At 32.7% G+C, this 24164-nt stretch overlaps 2 protein-coding genes and 1 pseudogene across 3 annotated transcripts; 2 read left to right on the top strand and 1 right to left on the bottom strand.

The window, feature by feature from the left end:
- Positions 1 to 419: 419 nt before the first annotated feature.
- LOC114743970 (rust resistance kinase Lr10-like) lies at positions 420 to 848 on the top strand. The gene has a single exon (XM_028932156.1). The coding sequence runs from the start codon at positions 420 to 422 to the stop codon at positions 846 to 848; it is 429 nt and encodes a 142-aa protein (XP_028787989.1).
- A 10108-nt stretch (positions 849 to 10956) lies between these two features.
- LOC114744013 (rust resistance kinase Lr10-like) lies at positions 10957 to 15953 on the bottom strand (annotated as a pseudogene).
- Positions 15954 to 16367: 414 nt separating this feature from the next.
- On the top strand, positions 16368 to 19068 carry LOC114744021 (rust resistance kinase Lr10-like). 2 transcript variants are annotated; one of them, XM_028932205.1, is made up of 4 exons: positions 16368 to 16446; positions 17259 to 17399; positions 17606 to 17813; positions 17927 to 19068. In XM_028932205.1, the coding sequence occupies exon 4, from the start codon at positions 17996 to 17998 to the stop codon at positions 19016 to 19018; it is 1023 nt and encodes a 340-aa protein (XP_028788038.1). In that variant the 5' UTR covers positions 16368 to 16446; positions 17259 to 17399; positions 17606 to 17813; positions 17927 to 17995; the 3' UTR covers positions 19019 to 19068. The 2 variants fall into 2 exon arrangements, with proteins under 2 accessions (XP_028788038.1, XP_028788044.1); XM_028932211.1 differs by having other exon boundaries at positions 17637 to 17813.
- The last annotated feature ends 5096 nt before the right edge of the window (positions 19069 to 24164 follow it).

The following is a 24164-nucleotide window of genomic DNA, read 5'->3' on the forward strand; positions in this document are numbered from 1 at the left end:
CCAGAATATTGCCTTGCCAGACTCTTTCTACAACGCCATCTCTACAATTCATCCAATATTCTTCCTTTAAAGTACCCTTATCTGCGTCCACAAAATGTTACTTTCTTCAATTGTTCTTCGGCTGGGTCGGGATATGCGTCCCACTCCTGTCCGATTCTTGCTCTTGGCTCCCACGACAGCGTCCTGTCCGGGGACCTAGTTTCCTGCACCATGATATTACGGTTACGTTCGCCCATACCCGCAGAGGATCTTCAGGAGAACAACTTATGACTGCAGTGGATCGAAACAATAGCGAGACCCGACCATGGGATAATGCCGATCATCAAAGTTATTTACCCGGGAACAGTTGACAATATGCTGTGATTTTCCTCTATTTTTTCATTCATTAGAGTCTGGTATGTTGCTTGGATTGACATTCAATGTTCGATTGTTGTGCTCCTATAACTGCAGTTCCGGTTGTGCAAGCTTTGCTGTTGATTGTGTTCGTTGGCATATGCATCTACGTCAAGAAGAAAAGAGATGATCAATCAAGACTTGGAAAGTTCTTGGCGGATTACGAGGCACTTAAACCTGCCAGATTCTCTTATGCTGATATTAAAAGAATCACAGGCCAATTCAAGCATATATTAGGTGAAGGGGCACATGGAACAGTCTTCAAAGGTAAGCTATCTTCTGAAGTTCAAGTGGCTGTCAAAGTACTCAATAATAACGATCGAAAAGACTTCATTAATGAAGTGGGGACAATGGGCAAAATTCATCACATAAATGGTGTTCGTTTGTTGGGCTTTTGTGCTGAGGGTCTTCATTGTGCTCTTGTTTATGACTTTTTTCTTAATGGTTCCCTCTAAAAAGTTTATAACTTCCCCGGATAAAGAAAATTTCCTTGGATGGTCGAAGCTGCAACAAATTGCTCTTGACATAGCAAAGGGGATTGAATATCTTTACCAAGACTGCGATAATAGAATCCTTCATTTTGATATCAATCCTCGTAATATGTTATTAGATGACAATTTCATTCCTAAAATTTCTGATTTTGGCCTAGCTAAATTGTGTTGAAAAAAAAAAATCAAAGTATGGTGTCAATGACAGTAGCAAAGGGAACCATAAGATATAATGCTCCTGAAGTTTTCTCTCAAAATTTTAGACATGTGACGTACAAATCATATATTTATAGTTATGGAATGCTGCTCCTAGAAATGGCCGGTGGAAGGAAAAAATATTGATTCCAATAAAGAAACTTTTCAAGTTTTATATCCAGAATGGATCCATAATTTGGTTGAAGGAGGAGATATAAGTATTTACATGGATGATGAAGTTGACCTTAGCATTGCTAAGAAATTAGCAATTATAGGATTTTGGTGTATTCAATGGCATTCAATAAATCGTCCATCCCTGAGAACAGTGATACAAATGATAGAAGGAGAAGTGGATAAGCTAAAGGTGCCCCCCCACCCCGTTTGATTTCACTGCTTCAACCAATTCAAGTGCCATTACTCCTACGAGACATTTGAATTCAGAGTTAGATGTGATTCATGAATAAAAATAAATACATATGCTGACTTGTCATAAATATATATGTTTGCCAGCACTTGTCATGTGTGTGTGTGTAGCTTTTACATGTATTTAGAATATTTTGTAAGATTCATTGCCCATTTATTGCCCCTGTGGAGGCACTAATAAATTAATGTGTTAGGCACTAGTGTGGCGTTTAAATGGAGTATTTGCTGGCCTCCCAGAATGTGCCCATTGAATCTTTCTGTTCAACATAGTAATATTTTTACGTACTCCATAACATTGTCAAATTAAATAAATGTAGTAGACGTTAGAATACATAATTCGTGTTTATCAGAAGATAATAAATCTTATAATATTAATACTTGTGCTATCTAACAAAATATATTGTCCAAAAGTTTTCAGTGACTTAAAAAAACAAGAAGAAAAATTTTAGAATGCGGAAGCAACACGTATATTTGATGAGGGAATTACAACATATTACTGTTTCGGATCCTTAATATGATACTCACCTTTTTTTTTTTGGATAACAATATGATACTCACCTTAATGAAGAAGGAAAATTACCAAGTAGATCATATAGGTAATATTAAATATTCACTGCTACAAAAATATATGAATACTTAACAGTTATTTTTCGCTATACTTGACGGTATATAACCATCAAATATGGAAGCATCAAATATTTGCCTAAATAATATTTGACGGTTAATAACCATTAAATATTTGACATAATACTTGACGGTTTTAACTAAAAACCGTCAAGTATTGTTGACAAATACTTAACGATTAACATACTTGACAATTTTGATAAATAACTGTCAAGTATGTGTTAAATATACTCGATGGTTATTTGCTATAACCGTCAAGTATTATGTATATATTTAACGGTTATTAGTTATAACTGTAAAATATGTGTATAATACTTGACAGTTATAACGAATAATCGTCAAGTATTATGGATTTTTTTTAAAAAAAATGGCATTTTGAAAACAAAAGACAGCAACAGAATAAAAACATATATATATATATCAATCCAACTAATAAATTAGAAATAGAAATTGATATTATATTTTAAGAAACCAAAAATCATACAATGTATACAAAAGGAAGCTTGGATAAGAGAAAGCAAAACAAAATTTGTCAAGTATTAAACCAAAACCAAAATTGGCTATTTACAAAAACCATAACAAAATTGTTCAAATACCAAAACCAAAAGCATAAGACATTAAACCATGAGAAATATTAAAAAAAGAAGAAGACAAATACTAATTTTTTTGTCCATCTATTCTGTGTCCACTAACAGTACAATGCCATTGCCAACTCTTCTACAATTTCTTCTTTCTAACTAGATGAATATTGCATGCAATATGTATCCACAAAGTATTGTATGCAAAAAACAAAGAAATTAATGACATTAGGTATAAATGTATAATTAACATAAATATAAATTGAATTATGAATAAATATATGTTATCTTAGTAGGGCTTGTGTCAGCATTGTGTACAAGTATCTCTTTCATGAACTTCATGACACAATATCCACAATCTGAGCTCTTGTCTGGTTGCAATGGGCACTATAAAGAAAGGGGAAAGAAAACATATTAATGATGATATAATGATAAACTATATTTGGTTGAATAGTTAATGGTGATGAATACCTTTACTTTTTTTCATGGGAACACGAAATCAAATAAGTCGCCTTTGACCGGGAGGTATGCTGAACCTTGATTCGTGTGGAACAGCCACAGAGCTTTGAGAATACAATAAAATTAAATGTTAATGATTGTTTAAAATTAGGTAGAAAAATATAATCATTTTGCTTGGGAGCTCCTTGGGGCAAACATGTATCTTCTCATAGCTCAGTCTGACAAAGCGCAACACCTGTTTTGCATTATACATTTTGCTTGGAAGTTCATCTTCCTTTGGTAGCCTTTATTGCAAAAGCGAAAGTAATTCTGTGAAGCTTGTTTTACTCCAACTATTTCTTGCTTTCAAGTTATACAATTCCAGAACTGCAAGCAATTTTTGTGAAATTAGTACAATTTTCATACAGAGGTGTCTCCGTATCACTCTTCAACCTCTCAAACATTTCTAGACAATCTTCAAGCTCCTCTTCAATCCCGTTGGCCAGATCTTCAAGACGGTTAGCTTCATATAGACTACTAATACCCACATCTCTTCTCTGCCCATGCTTTGTCCAACACTTATAACTTTGATCAATTCCATTAATAATTAAACAGCTCTCACAAACGAATGGTGGAACCCTCTTGAGGAGATAACACTTAACACAAGGGCAAATAATACTATTGCGATTATCGGCATGCTCAACCGCGAACTTAACAAAATATTCTACGCCGTCCCAATATTTCTTTGATAGGCGGTTGGCAGACAATCATTTCTTATCTATGGTTCCCATCTAACATTAAATATTTAAGAGAAATGTAATCAGCGAGTCAAACATGTTGAGTGGATTAAACAAAGATAGGAAATAAATGAGTCACAACTGATCACATGTTACCATCTTTAATTTTAGTTATACTATTCCAACTATTGATAATTAATAATTCTAGTCATTAACAACTAGTAAATGAAATAAAATAATGACTTAAAAATGTGCTATTCGGTTTGGGAAAAAAATCTGCAGCATAATGACTTAAAAATGAGCATTTTTAATTTCAAGCTTTATACCCTCTATTTGAACCATATTAACTCCAAAAAAATTATTAAACAGCAAACTAACAACAGGTCAATATCATAACTGGTAACAACATTCATGAAACAAAATCAAAGCCATTGAATTCCAACTAACTTGTATGAAAGTTTAATTCTTCAAAGTAAAAACAAATTTCACTGAATTTAGAAACAATGTCATGTAAATTCAATCATGTCCCATTACAACTGAAAAAATTCGGTAGCATAACACCCTAGAATGAGCACTTCCCAGGCCTTGTGCCTTCTCTTTTTGCCCTAAAGAGTTGATATTAACCTTATATATAAGACCCATTTTACATATTTATCAATTTTTTTCAAATTAATCCTATTAATATTTTTCCAACAATAATTAAATAGGAGAACGAAGGAGGAAATTAAGGAAGATGTTTATGATATTTTAAATAAACACATACCATAGTAAATAATTTAAGTAATATTTTTAATATACTCAAATTAGTCAATTAAATCTTAATAGGAGCGGTGTATAAATATTGAAAATGGTGACATGATACTATGCATGTGGGTTTCCACGGATTAGGAAGGAACATGCAGGGACTGGGGGGAGGCTTCCAGAGAGGAATGGAGGGAGAGAGAGAGATAGATGGTAGCCTATTTAAATAGGTGGCAGGAGTTGCCGTCACCATTTTCATGCAAAAAAAATTAAAAAAATGATGAAGAACTCTTCATTTTTCCAAACTTCATCTCTCAAAGAATGAATTTGGATGTAGTACTTAGGTAAATAATTTTTATTTTATAATATTTGAGTAATATTGTTTACCGTGCATAGTATTTTGGTAAAAAAAAACCTAAAATAATACATTCATACAAAAAATATAATGGGGTGGCTTACAAAATAGGATAAAAAAAATATTTCATCTGCATTATATACTATATAACATCAGTTGTATGACGCCTTTAAAAAAAATTACAAATGAAACTGTTGGAAATGAAATTGTCATTTTGTATTTGAATTGTTATTCACGCCAAATTGTCTGGGACGATGGTATAGACTATGGCCAAGAATTTCCCCGTAGATTCCAGAAAACATGAGAATTGGAGACAATTGTTTTCCACATCGTTGTCAAATGTGAATGCTTTTTCCATAGTCCAATAGCTTCTTAGTCTCCATCTCTGTCTAGCTTAGGAGTATTTTGCACATCAAGATGTTTCTCAATTGAGGCTGAAAATTCAGTTGAGTTCTTTTTTATTCTTTAACAAAAGATTACAAATTAAATGCATTTGAATTGTCATTCACGCCAAGTTATCTTCAGCGGGTTTGAGTATTGATTTTGGCAAAGGACTTCCCAGTAGATTGTGAGAAACATGGGATGCAAAAATATTGTTTAGAATTTTTGGCTCATTTAATTTTAAGATCGGGCTTACAAAATAAATCATAAAAAAATGTTAATTTATAAGTTTGGTCCTCTAAATTTAGGCAAAAATTGAGTTAATCTCTCAAGTTCAAAAATGTAGTTTTAGTTCCCAAATGTTAACAAAATTAGTTTCATTTAACAGAAAATTCTCATTCAACAAATTTAAATGATCACTTCAAATTTAAATGCTAACAAAATGGCGTCATTTTTAATTTTTTAATATAATTATTTTTATAAATGATTAAATTTTTGATATTTTAGTATTTTTTTATATTTATCAAACATCTAATTATTCAAATGCTTAAATTTAAAGATATAAAATTTTCAGGTTAAAGAATTAAAATTTAAAGCATAACTTGTCAACATTTAATTGCAAAGTCATCATTTAATTAATTTGTTAATAAAGAAAAATTAAACATTTAATTAAGAGAAAGAAACACACAGGTACCAAATTAAAAATTTAAAAGAAGTATAGGTACATCCAACATAGTTTTCTCATTTTCTAATTTTATCTCTATTTAATATATATATTTTTTAAAGAAATAATTATCTACATTATAATAAATAAAAGACAAAATAATACATTTATACAAAAAATAAAAAGGTATAGCTTATAAATAAGATAAAAAGCATTATATATTATATAACATAAGTTTTATGATGCCTTTAAAAAAAATTACAAACGAAATTGTTGGAAATGAAAGAATGTCATTTCGTTTTTGAATTGTTATTCACACCAAGTTGCCTGAGATGATGGTAGGGTTGCACATAGGCAGGGTAAGCCCCTTGTTCGATGCCCAACCTGAAAGATAAGCAGGCTACGTTTTGTAGCCTGCTACCTAGCCCTGCCTAGTAGAAGCTCTAACCATTTTGGGCAGGATAAGGGCGGGTTGGGCAAGGTGGGCTTTTCTGCCTAGTTTAATGACACCATGCCCTATATCATATGTAGGAAAAAAAAATTCAATTATTGTGTTTTGAGACAAGTGAGAGGAAAAAAATTATTACGAATGAGTCTATCACTCATATATATGTAAGGCCTATGTAGTCTTGTTCTTCAGCTTTTGATTTCTTATGGGAGGTAAAAAAAAAAATTAATAATTAGAACATTTAATAATTAAGCTAAATCAATAGTTCAATTCCTTAGTTTATTCATATAGTTAGCGGATTCTTATAATCATGTGAAAGCACAAAATTTAAAAAATTGGATGTAAGAGAAAAAGAAGAAAATTTGACTTGGAGTAATTTAGCATATTGAATCTTATATTTTGATATTTAGCTCTTTTATATAATTATAATTTTTATGTTCCTTTCATTTTTTCTAATTTTACCGAATTTTTTAGCCAAAATAAAAGAAATAATTGGTTAAAATAATATTATCTTATATATATAATTATATATTTTTTCGGGTAGGGCCAAATGGGCAGGACAGCATACCCTGCCCGTGGCCCTGCCCTGCTTGTGAATCAACCTGGCCCGAAAATGTTCATTTTTGCTTGGGCAGCTTTTAACTGGACTGGATAGGGCATTTTTCTTGCGGGCTCGAACAGGATTATTGGGCATAGGGCCTCATGCATGTCCCTAGACGATGGTATAGACTTGGGCCAGGAATTTCGTCGTAGATTCCAGAAAACATGAGAATTGGAGACAATTGTTTTCCACATCGCTGTCAAATGTCAATGCTTTTTCCAAAGTCCAATAACTTCTTGATTTCCATCTCTGTCTGGCTTAGGAGTACTTTGCACATCATAGTGTTTTTCAATTAAGGCCGAAAATTCATTTGAGTTCTTTTTTATTCTTCAACAAAAGATTACAAATTAAATGCATTTGAATTGTCATTCATGCCAGGTTATCTTCTGTGGTTTTGGGTTTTGATTTTGGCAAAGGACTTCCCAGGTGTTGAATATTGATTTTGGCAAGGGGCTTCCCAGTAGATTTTGAGAAACATTGGATGCAAAAATATTGTTTAAAATTTTTGGCTCATTTAATTTTAAGATCGGGCTTACAAAATAAATCATAAAAAAATGTTAACTTATACGTCTGATCCTCTAAATTTAGGCAAAAATTGAGTTAATCTCTCAAGTTTAAAAATGTAGTTTTAGTTCCCAAGTGTTAACAAAATTAGTTTCATTTAACAGAAAATTCTCATTCAACAAATTTAGATGATCACTTCAAGTTTAAATGCTAACAAAACGCGCTGTAATTTTCAATTTTTTAATATAATTATTTTTATAAGTAATTTAATTTTTAATATTTTAGTATTTTTTATATTTATCAAACATCTAATTATTCAAATGCTTAAATTTAAAGATATAATTAAATATTTGTCAACATTTAATTGAAAAGTCATCATTTAATTAATTTGTTAATAGAGCAAAATTAAATATTTAATTAAAAGAAAGAAACACACAGGTACCAAATTAAAAATTTAAAAGAAATATAGGGACATACAATATGATTTTTCTCATTTTCTAATTTTACCCCTTTTTAATAAATTCATATTTCAAAAAATAATTATCTATGCTATAATAAATGAAGAACAAATAGTATTCATACGAAAAATATAATGGGATAGCTTATAAATAAGATCAAGAAAAATCTTCTACTTCTACCTTATAAATAGGATTAGAGGAGCATAAAACATCTGTTATATTATATCTTTACAAAAAATTACAAACGAAATTGTTGGAAATGAAAATATGTCATTTCATATTTGAATTGTTATTCACGCCAAATTGTCTCGGACGATGGTCTATACTTTGGCCAAAAAATTGTTTTCCAGATCGCTGTCAAATGTGAATGCTTTTTTCCAGAGTCCAATAACTTCGTAATCTACTGGGAGTATTTTGCACGTCTAGATGTTTGTCAGTTGTGGGTGAAAATTCATTTGAGTTCTTTTGTAGTCTTTAACAAAAGATTACAAATTAAATGTAATTGTTCGAATTGATGAAAACATTTTGTTTCATAATTGAATTATCATTCACACCAAGTTATCTTCAGTGGTGTTGAATATTGATTTTGGCAAAGGACTTCCCAGTAGATTCTAAGAAACATAGGCCGCCAAAATATTGTTTAGATTTTTTGGCTCATTTAACTTTAGGGAAAAACTAGGAGGAATTGGGTCTTGTAGTTACAACATGTTGAACTAATATTCAAATTTTTGTTGGAAGAAGTGCTGGTATTTAATATCTGATAATATCTCAAATACGGTCGTCTTCCATATAAAGATAACTATGTGTAACCAAAAAAACAGCCGGGATTGGGGGGGGGGGGTTCCACGAGAACCAAGGAAAGCATGTTGCGAATTGATTTTGTGACGGATTGTTTCATCGCCGCCAAGAACATGACAAAATTTACCGTTAAAAACATCGGTTGTATGGACATAATCTTAGTGACAACTTACTTTGCCTATGTTAAGGGGCTGAATTGAAAAGAGAATATGAACATAGACACCAATTCAAGCGACATAACCTTGTGTTCAAAAGCAACTATATAACCACAGCGGTTCGGTGACAATATTTCTCGGGCAATTCAAAACAATGATTATTTAACATTATGAAACACATGAATTATTAGCTTCGCTTATCAATCTGTATTTCATATAACATTATTCTAGCCTTATTTTGGGTTTTGCTTTCATAATTTATCATGTTATTTTTCATGTTTAATACGATGACCTCGGTCTTCATGCATAGCCATCGGCCATTCTCCCTTCCAGCATCACCAGCAACGCCTTCTCATTCTTCTCTTCTATGGCTACCTTGAACCATGAGCTCATTGTAGGAGAGCTTAAAGTTATGTATGGATAAACTTTCTAGCTTCCCGGAGATGGTTAATTGGATTTGAGCTTCGGATATTATAATTAGGGGAGTTTTTCTGTTTCAATTCCTTGTTTAACTGTGGAATGGATTTCTTGGGTCAGGATTAATGTTATCTAGTTAATTTATTAAGATTGCTAGATGTATTTTTTTATTTTGGGATTGGATTATATGCGAGTTGAGTTTTCTATTTCTATATATATATATATATATATCCTGTTCAGGTTTTACGTGGTTGTATTGTTCTCTTATAGTTTGGATGAATTTTATGACTGTATTGTGCTTATTGAATATTTTAAGTTGCGTACGTGCTCATTGCATAGAGAATCAAATTACATTAGTCTAATTCTTATTGCACCCAAAGTGCTCTTCAATAGTATTCTTAATCGGTGGTTGTTAACTAGGGTACTAGGACAACCATTGATTAGTATACTAGACTTAATTAGTTGGTTAAGGTTTTACTTTTAACTCAGTGAATGATTAACTCCCGGATTATTTTTGAGTAAGGATAACCTAATTTTTATTTTTCAAGAAGCATTCACACATATTTTCCACAAGTCCAATTTTTATCACTAGTTATCTTTAAATCAAGTTTCTTTTAATTTCAGCACCAGTTTCCCTTTTACTCTTTTTATATTAAAAAAAATTCAAAAAGAAATATTTAGAAAAGTTTTCAATCTAATTGCAAAGTAGCTCTTATATTTGAAAAATCAACAAAAACCTCCTCTTAAATAGTAATTTTGATTTTAGTTAACTTAAGATTAATTAATTTTTGGCTTCAAAATGAGGACGACGTAGGTTAGTACTACTTTATTACATTACTAATCTGGTTTTAATTTGACCCCCGGCCACTAGTTCAAGTCTCAAAGGAGCCACTGAAACGGAGGACTCAAGAAGGTTTGGAGCTCTAACACTGAAATCCAAATGAAATTGTTCAGTTGCTAGCAATTTCGCCTAAAGATTTTGGTGTCGGAATGGTTCGAATGCATATTACTCAATAAATCTTCTCTGCAATGCTTATATCTTACCTGAATCGCTTCAAATTTTTCGTGTCCTGCAAGTATCTGAAGCTAACTGCGAGTTTTTCATTCCTCGTGACTCTCTCTCACATACCTACATTCTACAGACAACAATTACCTTCTAAGAAACCTTGATTAGAAATTTAATCATTTGCTTAACTAGATGCTATGGATAGGAATATAACAAAGTAACTCTAAATAATTTTAATTAATATGTTAATTGAAGAATTGATCGAGACTGCTGGATTTGAAAACATTTGAAGTTTTCAAAACTTGCCTCGAGGCTCTATTGACATTTTTTTTTTAAAACTTAGAATGCATTAATTTGGGTTTAATTCTCGCAAAAAAGTAGTATTTATATATTAAAGTTCCAGGGCATTATGTAACAGTGTTGTTAAAAAGCACAATTTGTGAGTTCCCATCACTTGCATATTCACTAGATCTCTCCCATAATGATATATGTGATAGTAGATTATGAGCTCAAAAGAGATTATTAGTCTTTGTTAACACCATAACATCATTATTAAACAATGAAAATAAGATACTAAATCATTAAAAGCAAAATTCAAATCACGGCAAATAACTGAGTATTGTTTTAAAATACAAAGTGATATGCTAAACTTTTAAAATATTACCAGATTTAACCTCCATTTGCAATTGCAAAGTATCATTTCCGATTATTTATACCCTCACCTGAGAATGTACAGAGATAGTTGATGTTGCCTTGCTAGAGGAGGATCCATCATCCACCAAAACTTCTTCATTAGGATATAAAGAAAGTTTCGGGGGCATTTCAAGACTTTCAACGTCATCTGCTTCTAGCATCTCTATTACTTTACTTATTGAAGGGCGATTAGTATGCTTTAGTTGTATACACTATAGTGCCACTATAAACATTTTCTTTGCTAAATCCTTTTCATCTTTTGCCAAATCTTCCATTTCCATATCTTTTTCTTCGTCAAATTGGTCATAAATCCACAATGGAAAGTAAAGTTGGCTTGAATATTCAACATGTGGATTCAAATTCCTTCTTCGACTAGCCATTTCCATCAAAAGCATTCTAAAACTATAAACATCAGCCTTATAAGATACTCCCCCAATATTCTTGTAGAATAATTCAGGAGTCATATACCCTCTTGTTCCTCTTGCTGCAGTTAAAGTTACAATGCCATCATCAACGGAATATAACCTTGCAAGTCCAAAATCTGAAATCTTTGGTGTAAAGTCGTCATCAAAAAGGATGTTATGGGGCTTGATATCAAAATGCAATATTTGCATGTCACAACCATAATGAAGGTAAGCAATTCCATAAGCTATTCCTAGAGATATCTCATATATTTTGAAATAACTCAAGGAGATACTTTCTTTTTTAGAAAAAATGTATTTATCTAAAGATCCATGTAGCATGAATTCATAGACAAGAGCCCGCTTTGTTCCTTCCACGCAAAACCCAACAAGATGTACCACATTAAAATGGTGTATCCTCCCAATAGTTGCCACTTCACTGATAAATTCTTGGCTATTAGCTTTGGATTTACCTAACATTTTGATAGCAACATTAGGTCCACTTCGTAGGCTTCCTCTGTACACCACGCCGAAGCCTCCTTCACCTAACTTGTCCTTGAAATCATCAGTCATCTTCTTTAATTCCTTGTAAGAGTACCTTATTGGAGTGAGGTTTTGAAGTCGTATAAATTCCTCGATGTCTTCATACATTGACAAGTGTCTTCTATGGCATGTATAAATCAACAATGCAGATAGGAATATGACGCCAAATAAAAACCTGACTGTGATATATGGCAAAACTACTCTCCCAGTGACTATTCCTAATTTGATTGTAGCATTTGATAGACTAAAAATGTAGTCAATCTGGTATTGAGACGACCCCTTCCCCACTAGTTGGCGGAGTCCTGCGAATGTGTGTATTCCAAAGCGGTTGTTAAATTTCTCGCTCACAAAAATGCGACTACTTGGATGAAATTACTGGCGTGCACACAAACCCGCCAACATCAGATTATACATATATATATATTGATATATGTATATTGCCAACAGAACATCAGATTATATATATGTCAACATCATCATATTTTGTGTAATGCACAAGACTTGCCTGCAATGTTTTCAAGAATGTTTTTAGAAACTTTAAATAAATTTTGTTCCAAAAATCACTACTTCTTTAGTTTTAAATATAAGACTCGTTTTGGTCTTATACCTTGGACCAGAGAAGTATATTTTACTAACCAGGCTACATGAAGTACTTAGGACAAGGGGAAGCATGTTGTCCGATGAGTTTGAAGTTTAGAGGTACAAGAGTGTGGGTTGATATTTCTTTATGAGGATCTCGTATAAATGTTACTATGAACTATATTTTGGATTGCAATCCATTGCTTTAGTCGTTTCTAATTTGTATAGGTGTTATGTTATAATCACAAATATATAATATTGTATTCTTCTAATCCTAAATATAAGATCTCTTTTGTAGTGTAAATTACTAACTCTATTCCTTATTATAAGTCACTTGTATCCCAGACCCGCAAATCAAGAAATACATTAAATTAACCAGTTTTTTCCACATTTATCCTTATTAAAAGTTGAGAGAGAGGGAGAGAGAGGGAGGGGACAGACTGTATAGGAAATGAAAAGTTGAGAGAGAGAGATGGAGAGGGAGAGGGATGTGTTTCGAGGAGCTATTGCAACAAACTTAAATTAATTGATTTTTTATTAAATTAATAGGGGTAAAATTGGAAAAAGATCATTAATTATACTACAAGTGACTTATATTTTGAATCAAACTTTTGATGTACAAGTGACCTATAATAAGGAACAGTGATACACTATAAAAGGGATCTTATATTTAGGAGCGGAGGAGTAATTGTTGAACAAATGATTTAAAGAATGAATGTTAGTTGAAGAACTTTAATATTTTGAAGAAAGAGTTATTCCACATATTAATCTGATGCATAAGCTCTGTTACATGTGGTAAATTCTACCAAATGCAAATAAAGCAACTCAAATAAGGCAAGCTAAATCTAGATTTTGTTGCTTGAACAGTTTTGGAATTTCAAAGAGTTCAAGGGTCAAATGACTCTGGAATTTAATAACTCTTTTCCCCATAGTTAGAAGACTTGTAGACCTTTAAATGAGTACTGCACTTCATTGCTCAATCATGTTAATTGGGACGTTGTAGCATGAGCTGTGATATTGCAAAGGCGTGTTGAAATTTCGGAAAATCATAAAATGACTATCATGAGGTTAAACATATGGTTTAATAATAGAGCCGAAAGGTATGGCTTGGCTGAGCGCGTTCTAGGGGGAGTTCAGCCCAAATGAAGATGGGCTTGATTTCAGTTTAGATAATTAAGCATTTGGGTTAAATGGGCTAACTCATCTAACCAAAAGGTTAACCAGTAAAATCTTTTTATTGGCTAATTTGGAGAGATTAGATAAATTGCTAAATTATTTTAAAGTATTTATATTTATTTTTTTAAACTAATTTGCTTAACTTAGAAATTTATATATAATCTAAAGACACACATTAGTATTTTAAAAAAATCATGTAACATATGTTATAATTAAATAATCCACTAACTTTTTTGATCTTCTCAAATTAGTCAATTGGGTTTTATATTAAGAATAAGATATAGTCCACTGGTCCATAATATGAGAGTTAGTATTGGTTCTAAATATAAGACCTATTTCATATAATTATCAGTTTTTTTAAAATTAATCCCATTGATGTTCCTTCAAAAATAATCAAATAAAAGATGGAGGAAAGGAATTAAAAAGATGCTCAAGATATTTTAGAAAAAAAAGTCATATTAACTAATATAATTAATATTTTTAATCCACTCAAATTAGTTAATTATATCTTAATAAGACCGAAGGAGCAGTATTTTCATTTTCCTCGTGGCATTTATCATGGTTCATCTTGAACTCCATCAGGATACACAAAAGTAAATACAACACAAGTTCAGAGTTAATAACAGAGCAGCCGTACCTTCTCGAATCCCGTAAATATAATCTGTGGGAAAAATTTCCAGAAGTTAATGGCAAGGAGGGGCGCAACACCAAAATATTTAACTACCAGAAAAAGATCACAGGAAAACCAATCTATATGCGAGTGATTTAATTAGGTTATTGGAACAGCTAGAAAAAAGCTGTAACTTTTCTTTTATATTTACTTAGTGGAATACATATTTATTTAAAATATTTTATATTTATTTAGCGGAATTTCGGGATAATGAGATAGATTACTGTTTTTTTTTTTTGTATAAGAAACATTTATGCAAGTTGAATTTCGGGATTTACTCAGCTAAAAGTATATCTCTAAGTTTAAAAAACATTTATAAAAATATTTATAAACTGTCTATTAACAAAATCCTCATATAAATTATGAGTTAGACTAATTTTGTTAGATTAGAAGCTTTTTACATGCTTGAGGGATGGTTGACATTTGTAAACCTCTTACCACAAGAACGTGGACTTTGTGGGAGTTACGACTGCCACTCTGCGAGTGCCAAAGTTCCAGCCACCAACGATGGGGTCGCTAGCATTTTTTTTTTAAGGGGTAATATGGTAAATCACAACATTGACAAATCACAAATTGGCCTCCTTGGATTAATTTTGGATTTGTTAAATTGAGGAACTGATTAGGGTTTTGGAAAAATGTTTGAGTTATTTTTTTGAAATACTCGCTATTTTATTTTACATTTTAATTCTTTTCCCTTCAAATATTTCTTTCCCTCATCCCTTGAGTAATGTCAATATGCTATTTTAATATTTTTCTAGTCTCTCCCCGACTCCCTCTACAAAAAAAAAAATTATTAATTCTGCCGTTCCTAAAATCTATAACACCAACATGATTTGTGTAATTATCTTCATTTTATATGACTTTTTTTTGGGAAGAAAAAGAAAGAAAAGTCAGCCTTTTTAATGAAGTTACCAAAAGTTTTGGTAATATTAATATATCATTAACACAAAATTTAATAGAGAAATTGTTGCCTTTGCTGAATATGCCCATCTTCAACAGCGTTGCTGCATCACCCATGCAATAAAACATGATATTAACTGAATATTGGGGTATGATAACCAGGTAAATAAATATCCATTTATTTCAATTAAAGTAGATTTATATTCTGTCCCAGAAAAAATAAAATAAAAAAGGAATTGTTATTTTTTTTTTTTACCAGCTCAAATTTGATTATTGTGAGAAAGGTTATGGGACTCACGACAAGTGTTGGAGAGGAGATACCGGGGAGTAGCGCATACTATTCCGGAGCTGTCCGTCTGGATGCTCTCCATTAGAAGGCAAAACAGACTCCCATTTTCAGGGATGAAATGGCAGTAACTCTCATTTGGGCAATTACGACAAGCTTGTTCCTCCCACTCAACTCCTACCTCAAATCCATAGGAAAGCACTCTGTGACTATCAGTGTAGGAGAAGTTTTCTCCAGCAGGTAGCAATGAATCCCAATCTGAGGCAAGTGGGGTCACCATTTTCACTTCACACCCTGACTTTAAGTGGTGAATCTGTAAGTCTCCAACCACAACATAAACTTGGCCTCCTCCTCCTTCTCTGGATTCCTAATTCACGAAAGGAGCCGTATCCACGTACGCTCCGACGGCTGCGGGTCATTCCCAGTTAATTGAATCTCGAAAGAACCTTTCCTCCTCCCTCACCGGATCGCTGCACTTCATATACATCACATGCCGGAATATGTAATCACCTTCCTGACAGGGGTTGAGGGAGGGAGTACGGCTGAAATTAGATCGGAATAAGAAATAGCGAGGGAGGGAGGACAAATTGCACGCCTAAATGCCAGGATCCACGAGTCGGATTCTGTACTTGTCGTAATTGATTTCCAGCACACGTAATTTTCCATTAAGCAGGTGAAAGAGAGTGAGGTTGTTCTTGCAGCTTAACTCCAATTCCGGGAGGCCGCAGTTGGGAGGATCATCGCGTAGACGAAATGGAGGCGAGATGCTTGTGATAATGCCGCAACGAGACGGAGTACAGTTATTGTTGTGATATTGATGAGAACTCAAAACCCCATCCATTAGAAGCAGAGCAAGCCACAATAAAGCCCACCACCATAATCCTGATCTCTCTCTGCCCATCTATCCGCACGTCCCTCTTAACTCTGACTGTCTCCTCTGTCCCCCTTTGCTTCTTAACTCAGTTCTTCTATCCCTTTATTTATTTATGGGACTAAAACTTTCTTTTTATTTTTAGGGGACCAATTTTTTTTATTACCTCCAAAATTGATGGGAGACTTTTACTTTGAATAACGACTTTTTCAGTGTTCTAAAGGTCAGATATGGTTTGGAACCAAAAAGGTCAATCTTTCACTGACTGGCAGTTGAAACGAAAATTTAGTTTTACAAAAAAGTATTATGAACATATGTAAAAAAAAAAAAAGTACTTTTAAGGATCATTCCCGTTCTTAATCTTATTCTGGATTTCAATTCAGGTGGTTCAAATCCGATCAAACCAAACCCAATTATGAGAACAGTTTCTTTGGCTGAAACAGTTTTTAGGAGTCAGTCAAGCACCATCCCGTCCAGTCTGATTCTTTAACCACTAAAATTTTCCTTTGTCTTTTCTTTCATCACATGTAGAGTATTAAAGCCCATAAGCACCTTGCCCAACTTGCATCCCTCATCCCCTACTCTGATTTTGAAAGAGCAGTTTCATCCCTCTTCGCAAGTCACAAACCATTTCTTAAAACTCACATAGATAGGAACCCGAGTCCAAGTTTCAGACAATTTGTTTCTAATGAATTGCTCACACAGATTTTTGTTGATGGTGATAATCTAATCTAGGTGCTGCTATCGGCGCTGCTTCTGAAAGAAGGGAATGCTCAGAACCAGTCATTGACTGATATTGATGAAACTGTTCCATTCCTTTACAATGGGGAGACACTTGAGTTCCTGTCAATTGGAGTTCGTCTCAATGTCGTGGAGGTAAAATATGAAACCCCCTTCTTAGTCGCGAGTGATCCGGAAGGTTGTCTTCCCAAAATCTTTCTAAAACTTTTTTTTTTTGGGAAAAAATGTCTCAAAAACTTTACTCCTCATCCTATGATCCAATATGGTTCCTCAATAATGTCACTTTCTTTGATTGTTCATCGGCCAAGTACTTGAATGATTTACACTTGCCTTCAGAACAGAACGTATCAGTTTGCCTCTTTTTTGCCGTAGACTCAAATGAAATTCTCCCAGATTGGGACCTAATTTTCTGCACCAAGATCATCGAACTAGCTTCACCGATTCCGGCACAGCTACTTTCAGAAAATAAGCTACACCTCCCGTAACAGCCACCTATTGTTGAAAAGCACAAAACCAGGAGGATAGTGAGAGTTGTTATATCAACTTCAGGTGACAATAATTGACTCTGCTTTTCCCCTCTGTTTTTTAATCCTCATTTGGTTTTGGGATACTCCTAAGACTGAAATTGAATATGTTCAATTGATGGGCCGATGTAATTACAGGTTCAATTGTGCTGGTGTTGATGTTCATTGCGTGCTTTGGCATATATCGCTACTTCAAAGAGAAAGGAGATGATCAAGCAAGACTCGAAAAGTTTCTGGCGGATTATGATGCACTCAAGCCCAAGATTCTCGTATGCTGATATAAAAAGAATTACAAATCATTTCAAGAATAAATTAGGTGAAGGAGCTCATGGAACTGTGTTTAAAGGTAAGCTATCTACTGATATTCAAGTGGCTGTCAAAGTACTCAATAATTCAGAAATGACGGTAAGGGCTTCATGTATGAAGTGGGAACCATGGGCAAAATTCATCACATCAACGTTGTTCGTCTGCTGGGCTTTTGTGCTGACGGTTTTCATCGTGCTCTTGTTTGAGTTTTTCTCAAATGGTTCCCTACAAAAGTTCATATCTTCTCCAGACGACAAAGAAAATTTCCTTGGATGGTCGAAGCTACAAGAAAAAGCTTTGTCTATAGCTAAAGGGATCGAATATCTTCATCAAGGTTGTGATTATAGGATTCTTCACTTTGACATCAATCCCCGCAATGTGTTGTTAGATCAAAATTTGAGTCCCAAAATTTCTCATCTTGGTTTAGCTAAATTGTGTCCTAAAAATCAAAATACGGTGTCAATGACAGCAGCAAGGGGAACCCTTGGATACATTGCACTTGAAGTTTTCTCTCGAAATTTTGAAAATGTGTCATACAAACCAGATATTTACAGTTATAGAATACTGCTCCTAGAAATGGTTGGTGGAAGGAGAAATGTCAACACAAATCAACAAACTTTTCGAGTTCTATATCCATCATGGATCCATAATTTGATTGAAGGAGGAGATGTAAGTATGTACATAGAAGATGAATTTGAGATCAGAACTGCTAAGAAACTAGCAATTGTGGGACTCTCTTGCATTCAATGGTATCCTATAAGTGGTCCATCCATGAAAACAGTAATACATATGTTGGAAGGAGAAGTAGATGAATTAAAAGTGCCTCCCACCTTGTTTGATTTTACTACATCAACCACTACAAGTATCATTGTTCCTGCAAGACATTTGAATTCAGATTTAGATGTGATTCATGAATTAGAATAAACATAAACACGTAATTGGCTTGCCAAATATCAATAGCTTTTACTTTTATTGAGAATGTTTTGTAAGATTTATGAATGCTTTTATTATCAAAATTCATGCTCTCTGTCCAACATGCTAACATTTTAGACACTCTATGACATTATATTGTCAAATTAAGGCAGTGGACCATAGAATGCAAAATTCGTGATTATAAATCTAGTATATTATGACATTTTGTGCTATCTAGTTAAATATATTGTCTAAAAGCTTTTAGTGACTTTAAAAAATATATATAATTTTTACTTTTGTTGAGAATAATTCGGAAGATTTGTAATGTAAAATTTCAACTTCATTCCATATATGAATCCTTCTATTATCCAAGTAGGCATTTATGTTTTCTATCCAGCATGTAATATTTTTCTTGGAAAAAAAATACTTAAATCAAATTTTTTATATATATTATATTGAGTTTTCTAATAATATATAACCATGTGTGCTAACTTTTCTATGTGAATTTATAATTAAATGTTATTAAATATTAATATTTTAGAAATAGTACATATGGTCATATGTGATTGGAGAAAATAACGTAATGAATATAGTGAACTTGATGTAAGTATTGTTTTTTTTTTCATATAATTGTCAAATTAAAGTAATTTGATAAAGTTATTGTTTGTAGTAAGATTTCTTCTCCTATTTAATTTTTCACTATACGTTAGGATGATTTGACTCTTAAAATCATTTACCCTGAGTCTTCATCTTTTGAATTGTGTAATACTTTTCTCGTTCTTAATATAAGATCTAATTACAGAGCAGACCTTAAAGAGTGTTTGGAAGCACCTAAAAATGCTTTTTAGAAATACTTTTTCACAAAACGGGATAAATTCCTTCACATATTTACTTCGTACATTGTAAAAATATTTTTAAAACTATAGTTTTGATTTCATTCAAACACTCCCTTAGTCTTAAATGTAAGAATTGTTTCTCATATTTATCAATTTTTCACAAATCACCTCTTATTAATACTCCCTTAATCATAATCAAATAGAAGAGGGAAGGAGGATATTAAAAAAAATGACTAGGATATTTTTTTAAAAAAAATTATATTTATTATAAATAACTAACTTACCTAATTTTTTTAATCTAATTAAATTAGTTAAATAGATCTTATATTAAGAAATAGAGAAATAATACATTATTATTCTTAAATTACTCTTTCTGTAAGAAAAACAATTATTTTGTTGTAATATTCACTTGTTGGAGTTTGCAGTTTTCTTGGGCCAACCGGTATAGCACAGTTCTTGTTACGTTGCATTATTTATATTCTCTTCGTTGTCCAGTGTCATAATTTCTTGTGCCCCCAAGTTTTACACCATATTATGGTCCGGTCCCTTTATGACTTGTAATTATTGAGGGTCACGCCTTGCACGCTACAAGTTTTCCACCAAAGTGTACGTAGGTGATATCATATATATATATATGTGTGTGTGTGTGTGTGTGTGTGTGTGTGTGTGTGTGTGTTAAATATGTTTTCCAAGCATATATAGTACATCATTATGAGCCTTACGTCAGGGAGCCTGTGAGACTTATAAATTTAAAGGATTTTCCTCTTAATATGTTAGTCTTTTAAGATTAAGCCTCATCACATACATGAAAAAATATAATGTATAATTATATAAAGCAAATATTTATATGGGTGCTTTACATATACAATTTTTACTTTTGTGGAGAATAATGTGAAAGATTTGTAATGTAAGATTTCAAGTTCATTCCATAAATGAATCCTTTAATTATCCATGTAGCCACTTATGTTTTCTGTTTAGCATGGTAATATTTTTCATATCATTGTCAAATTAGAGTAATTGATAAAATTATTGTCTGTGGTAAGATTTCTTTCTCTTTTCTTCTTCTTGAACTTCTCGCCATACATTAGGAACTTAGGACGATTTGAATCTTAAAATCATTTACCCAGAGGCCTCATCTTTTGAATTGAGTAATAATATATTATTATTCTCAAATTACTCTTTCTATAATAAAATCAATTGTTTGTTGTAATATTCACTCGTTGGACTTGGCAGTTTTAATTTTTTGGGTAAATCAATGCAACACAATTCGTATTACGCGGCATTACTTAAAAATTATAAATAGTGTCACTACTCATTTCTTTAATTTCAATGTAATGCTTAAGGTCTTACTCAAATAATCAAGTAGAAACCTATACATAAAGCACACAAGAGCATAATTCACACAAAGTTTCATTGTGCTCTAATTTTTGGACATATATCATTATCTCCCTTTTAATTTTTTTCATTTTAATTTGTAGAGAACTTATCCATTAAAGGGATGTATTCTGTCAAACATAGGATATAGAAAGGAGTTAGAGGTATAGTCATTTGCTTCCATGGTCATTAGTCAAAGTTATAATTAACTTTGATGGATCTAACTTAATTCTATTTGGGGTCAACTTTATCATTAATCAATGTGGAAAATTTGGCATAGCTATTTTAATTGTCCTCATCAAATATCATGACTTTTTTATACTTTACAAGAGGGAAATCACCAGATTCCAACTTTATTTATATTTATTGTTGAAAGTTATGATTCCCCCCCCCTCATTTCTTCATCTTGACTTATAGGCGGCTCTGATGAGCATGTCTAAGGGAGAAAAGTTTTCAACCAGTATCACTGTCATGTGGAAAATTAGAGATACTTGTTTGACTTTTAGTCTTCTCAAGGCACTAATAAAAATTTTGAATACTTTGTCTTTCTAATTTAGCTTCTAACTTATTTTGTAGGTCAAGATTTCTCTTTCCTAAGGAGGAGTGGTTTTTTATAAGAAAAAATTTGTAGTGAGTTGGATATGGGACTTATTAGAATCAAAGCATACCTTCTGACTCATATACTTATGAGTTGTTTACTAACAAAATCCTCAATTTGGAAAACTTGAACGGATATATTATTTTCATTGTTCTTGTCTAGTATTATGAATTTTCGTGGCCCCAAGTATTACGGAATATTATGGCCCCTTTTTAACCTATTTTATGCTCCTTCCTTCCGAAATATGAACATTAGCTAAGGACTCAATTTTGATTCTAAATATAAGACTTTAATTTATTTTATTTTTTATATTTTATATTTTGAAAATTAACTTATCTAATTTATATAATCTAATATTTCACAAAAAGTATATTTCAGAGAAATTATAATTTTAATAATAAAATTTTGCGTGAAGAGCATACACCATTTAGTTTTAGAGAGTGTAAATGTAATAATGATCATCTAAACAGAGCAATTTTCCCACTTCAATTAGTGGATCCAAACGTCTGTTTGTTTTTGTATGTGGGTCCCTGGTCTTCAATTCTCTCCCCATCCCTCTTCTTTTCCCTGCCCCCTTTCTCTCTCATCTGACATCTTCCATGCCTACCGTCTCCTTCTCTAACTTCCATCTCATCTCTCACTTTTGCTCTTCATTCCCCAGCCAAGTCTCCCAAACCGAACATAATCATTTTCCTTTTGATCCTTCTATTAAAAATTCCTTTGGCCCTTTCTCGCTCCACTTCGAACAAGACATAGCTCGGTGGTTTAGAGTCCTGGGTCGCCCTCTCTCTCAGTGGCCATCTCGTCGCCAAGCTAGTTAAAGTCAGTGTTCTCTGGGTATAATCCTACTGGTTGAAGTTTGAAGTCTGAATCATACCCACAACAGCCCCATCCCTGCCAGCATTGCTGCTTACCATTCTCGTCCTTCACGCATCTCGCCGTTCATGTATAACTCGTGTTAATTCATGATAGAGTGGCTTCATCCTTGGTACATCTATCAATGGCAAAGCTCTAATGCCCAAAAAGTATTTCGTGAAATTGTTCAGCTTCAGTTGAAAATGGTCTATCTGATTGAGTAATTTTTGTAATATTTATGAACAGAATTTTTTGGTTACATGATGATTATGAACGCTCTGGTTGGTCATGATTTATATTGTTTGTCCTGTATGGCTTTTGATTATGAACCTTGTTTTCCCTTGTTTAGTAGCCATGGCCGGCATGTTTGGGAAAGAAAGAAGTCGAAGATGATGTTAAAGGATGAGTATGAGAGATGGGAGGTAGGGAAGGGGATCTCCACTAAAGAGAAATGAGGCAAAAATCTATGAGACCCACTTAAGACAGTTGTAGAATTTCGATTGAATATTATAAATGATGTGGATGGTCAAAGTAGGATCCACCAAATTAAAAATAACGAACCTTTGGATCACTCAACGAAGTGGGACATTTGCATTATCATTATTTCTGCGGCTTCTAAAACTAAATGGTACCAGATGTTATTTACACAAAATTTTATTGTTAAAATTATATCTTTACTCTAATAATTTTAATGATATGAGCTTTGATAACCAAAATAAATTTTTAGAGACGTTAGGATTCTTAATTTAAACTTTTAAAGGCTTGGGAGGTGCTCTATAATTGACACAAAATTTTATGGGAGTTTTGTATATTTTAACATTTTTCAATATATTAATAATTATTCTTTTTTTATTTTTTTAAATTGAAATTATTGTTATATTTACATTTTATTTATAATTTTATAAAATGTTAAATATGAACCATTTAAATTTCAATCTTATAATTGAAATAAGAAATGGATGGAAATGGAGAAACTTTTTACCTGGGAGTAACTGTTTCCGTTTCTAATTATAAGATATTTTTTTATGTAAATTATAAATGGGTTCTTATTATTCCACCCTTGCTTTATTATTCCATCAGGCACCACTGATTCCCAATCAGAGGCTATGGGTGTCACCGATTTCACCCGACACTGAGGTTTAAAGTGGTCAGCCAGCAAGTCTCCGGCCACAGCATAAACATGGCCTCTTCCTTCTCCTTTGGATTGCCAATGCACACAGGCCGCCGTATCCATATATGCTGCGTCATCCCTCACTGAATCGCTGCAGTTCAGGTACCCCACCTGCGTGAATATTATCGATTTTGTTCCGTTGCTGTATAGAGTATTAGTTCTGTAGAGATTACTGCTATGTTCATAAAAAAACGTAGGGAGACTCCTCAGAGTTGAAATTGGAAAGGGATAAGGAATAGAGAGGGAGGGAGAAGCAATTGCCTTCCTGAATTCCAGCATCTACGAGTCGGATTGTGTAGTTGTTGTAGTTGATTCCTGTCACTC

This window comes from Neltuma alba, unplaced genomic scaffold, assembly GCF_004799145.2.
Source record: "Neltuma alba isolate B1F8T4 unplaced genomic scaffold, ASM479914v2 tig00000677_pilon, whole genome shotgun sequence".
Taxonomy (NCBI): domain Eukaryota; kingdom Viridiplantae; phylum Streptophyta; class Magnoliopsida; order Fabales; family Fabaceae; genus Neltuma; species Neltuma alba.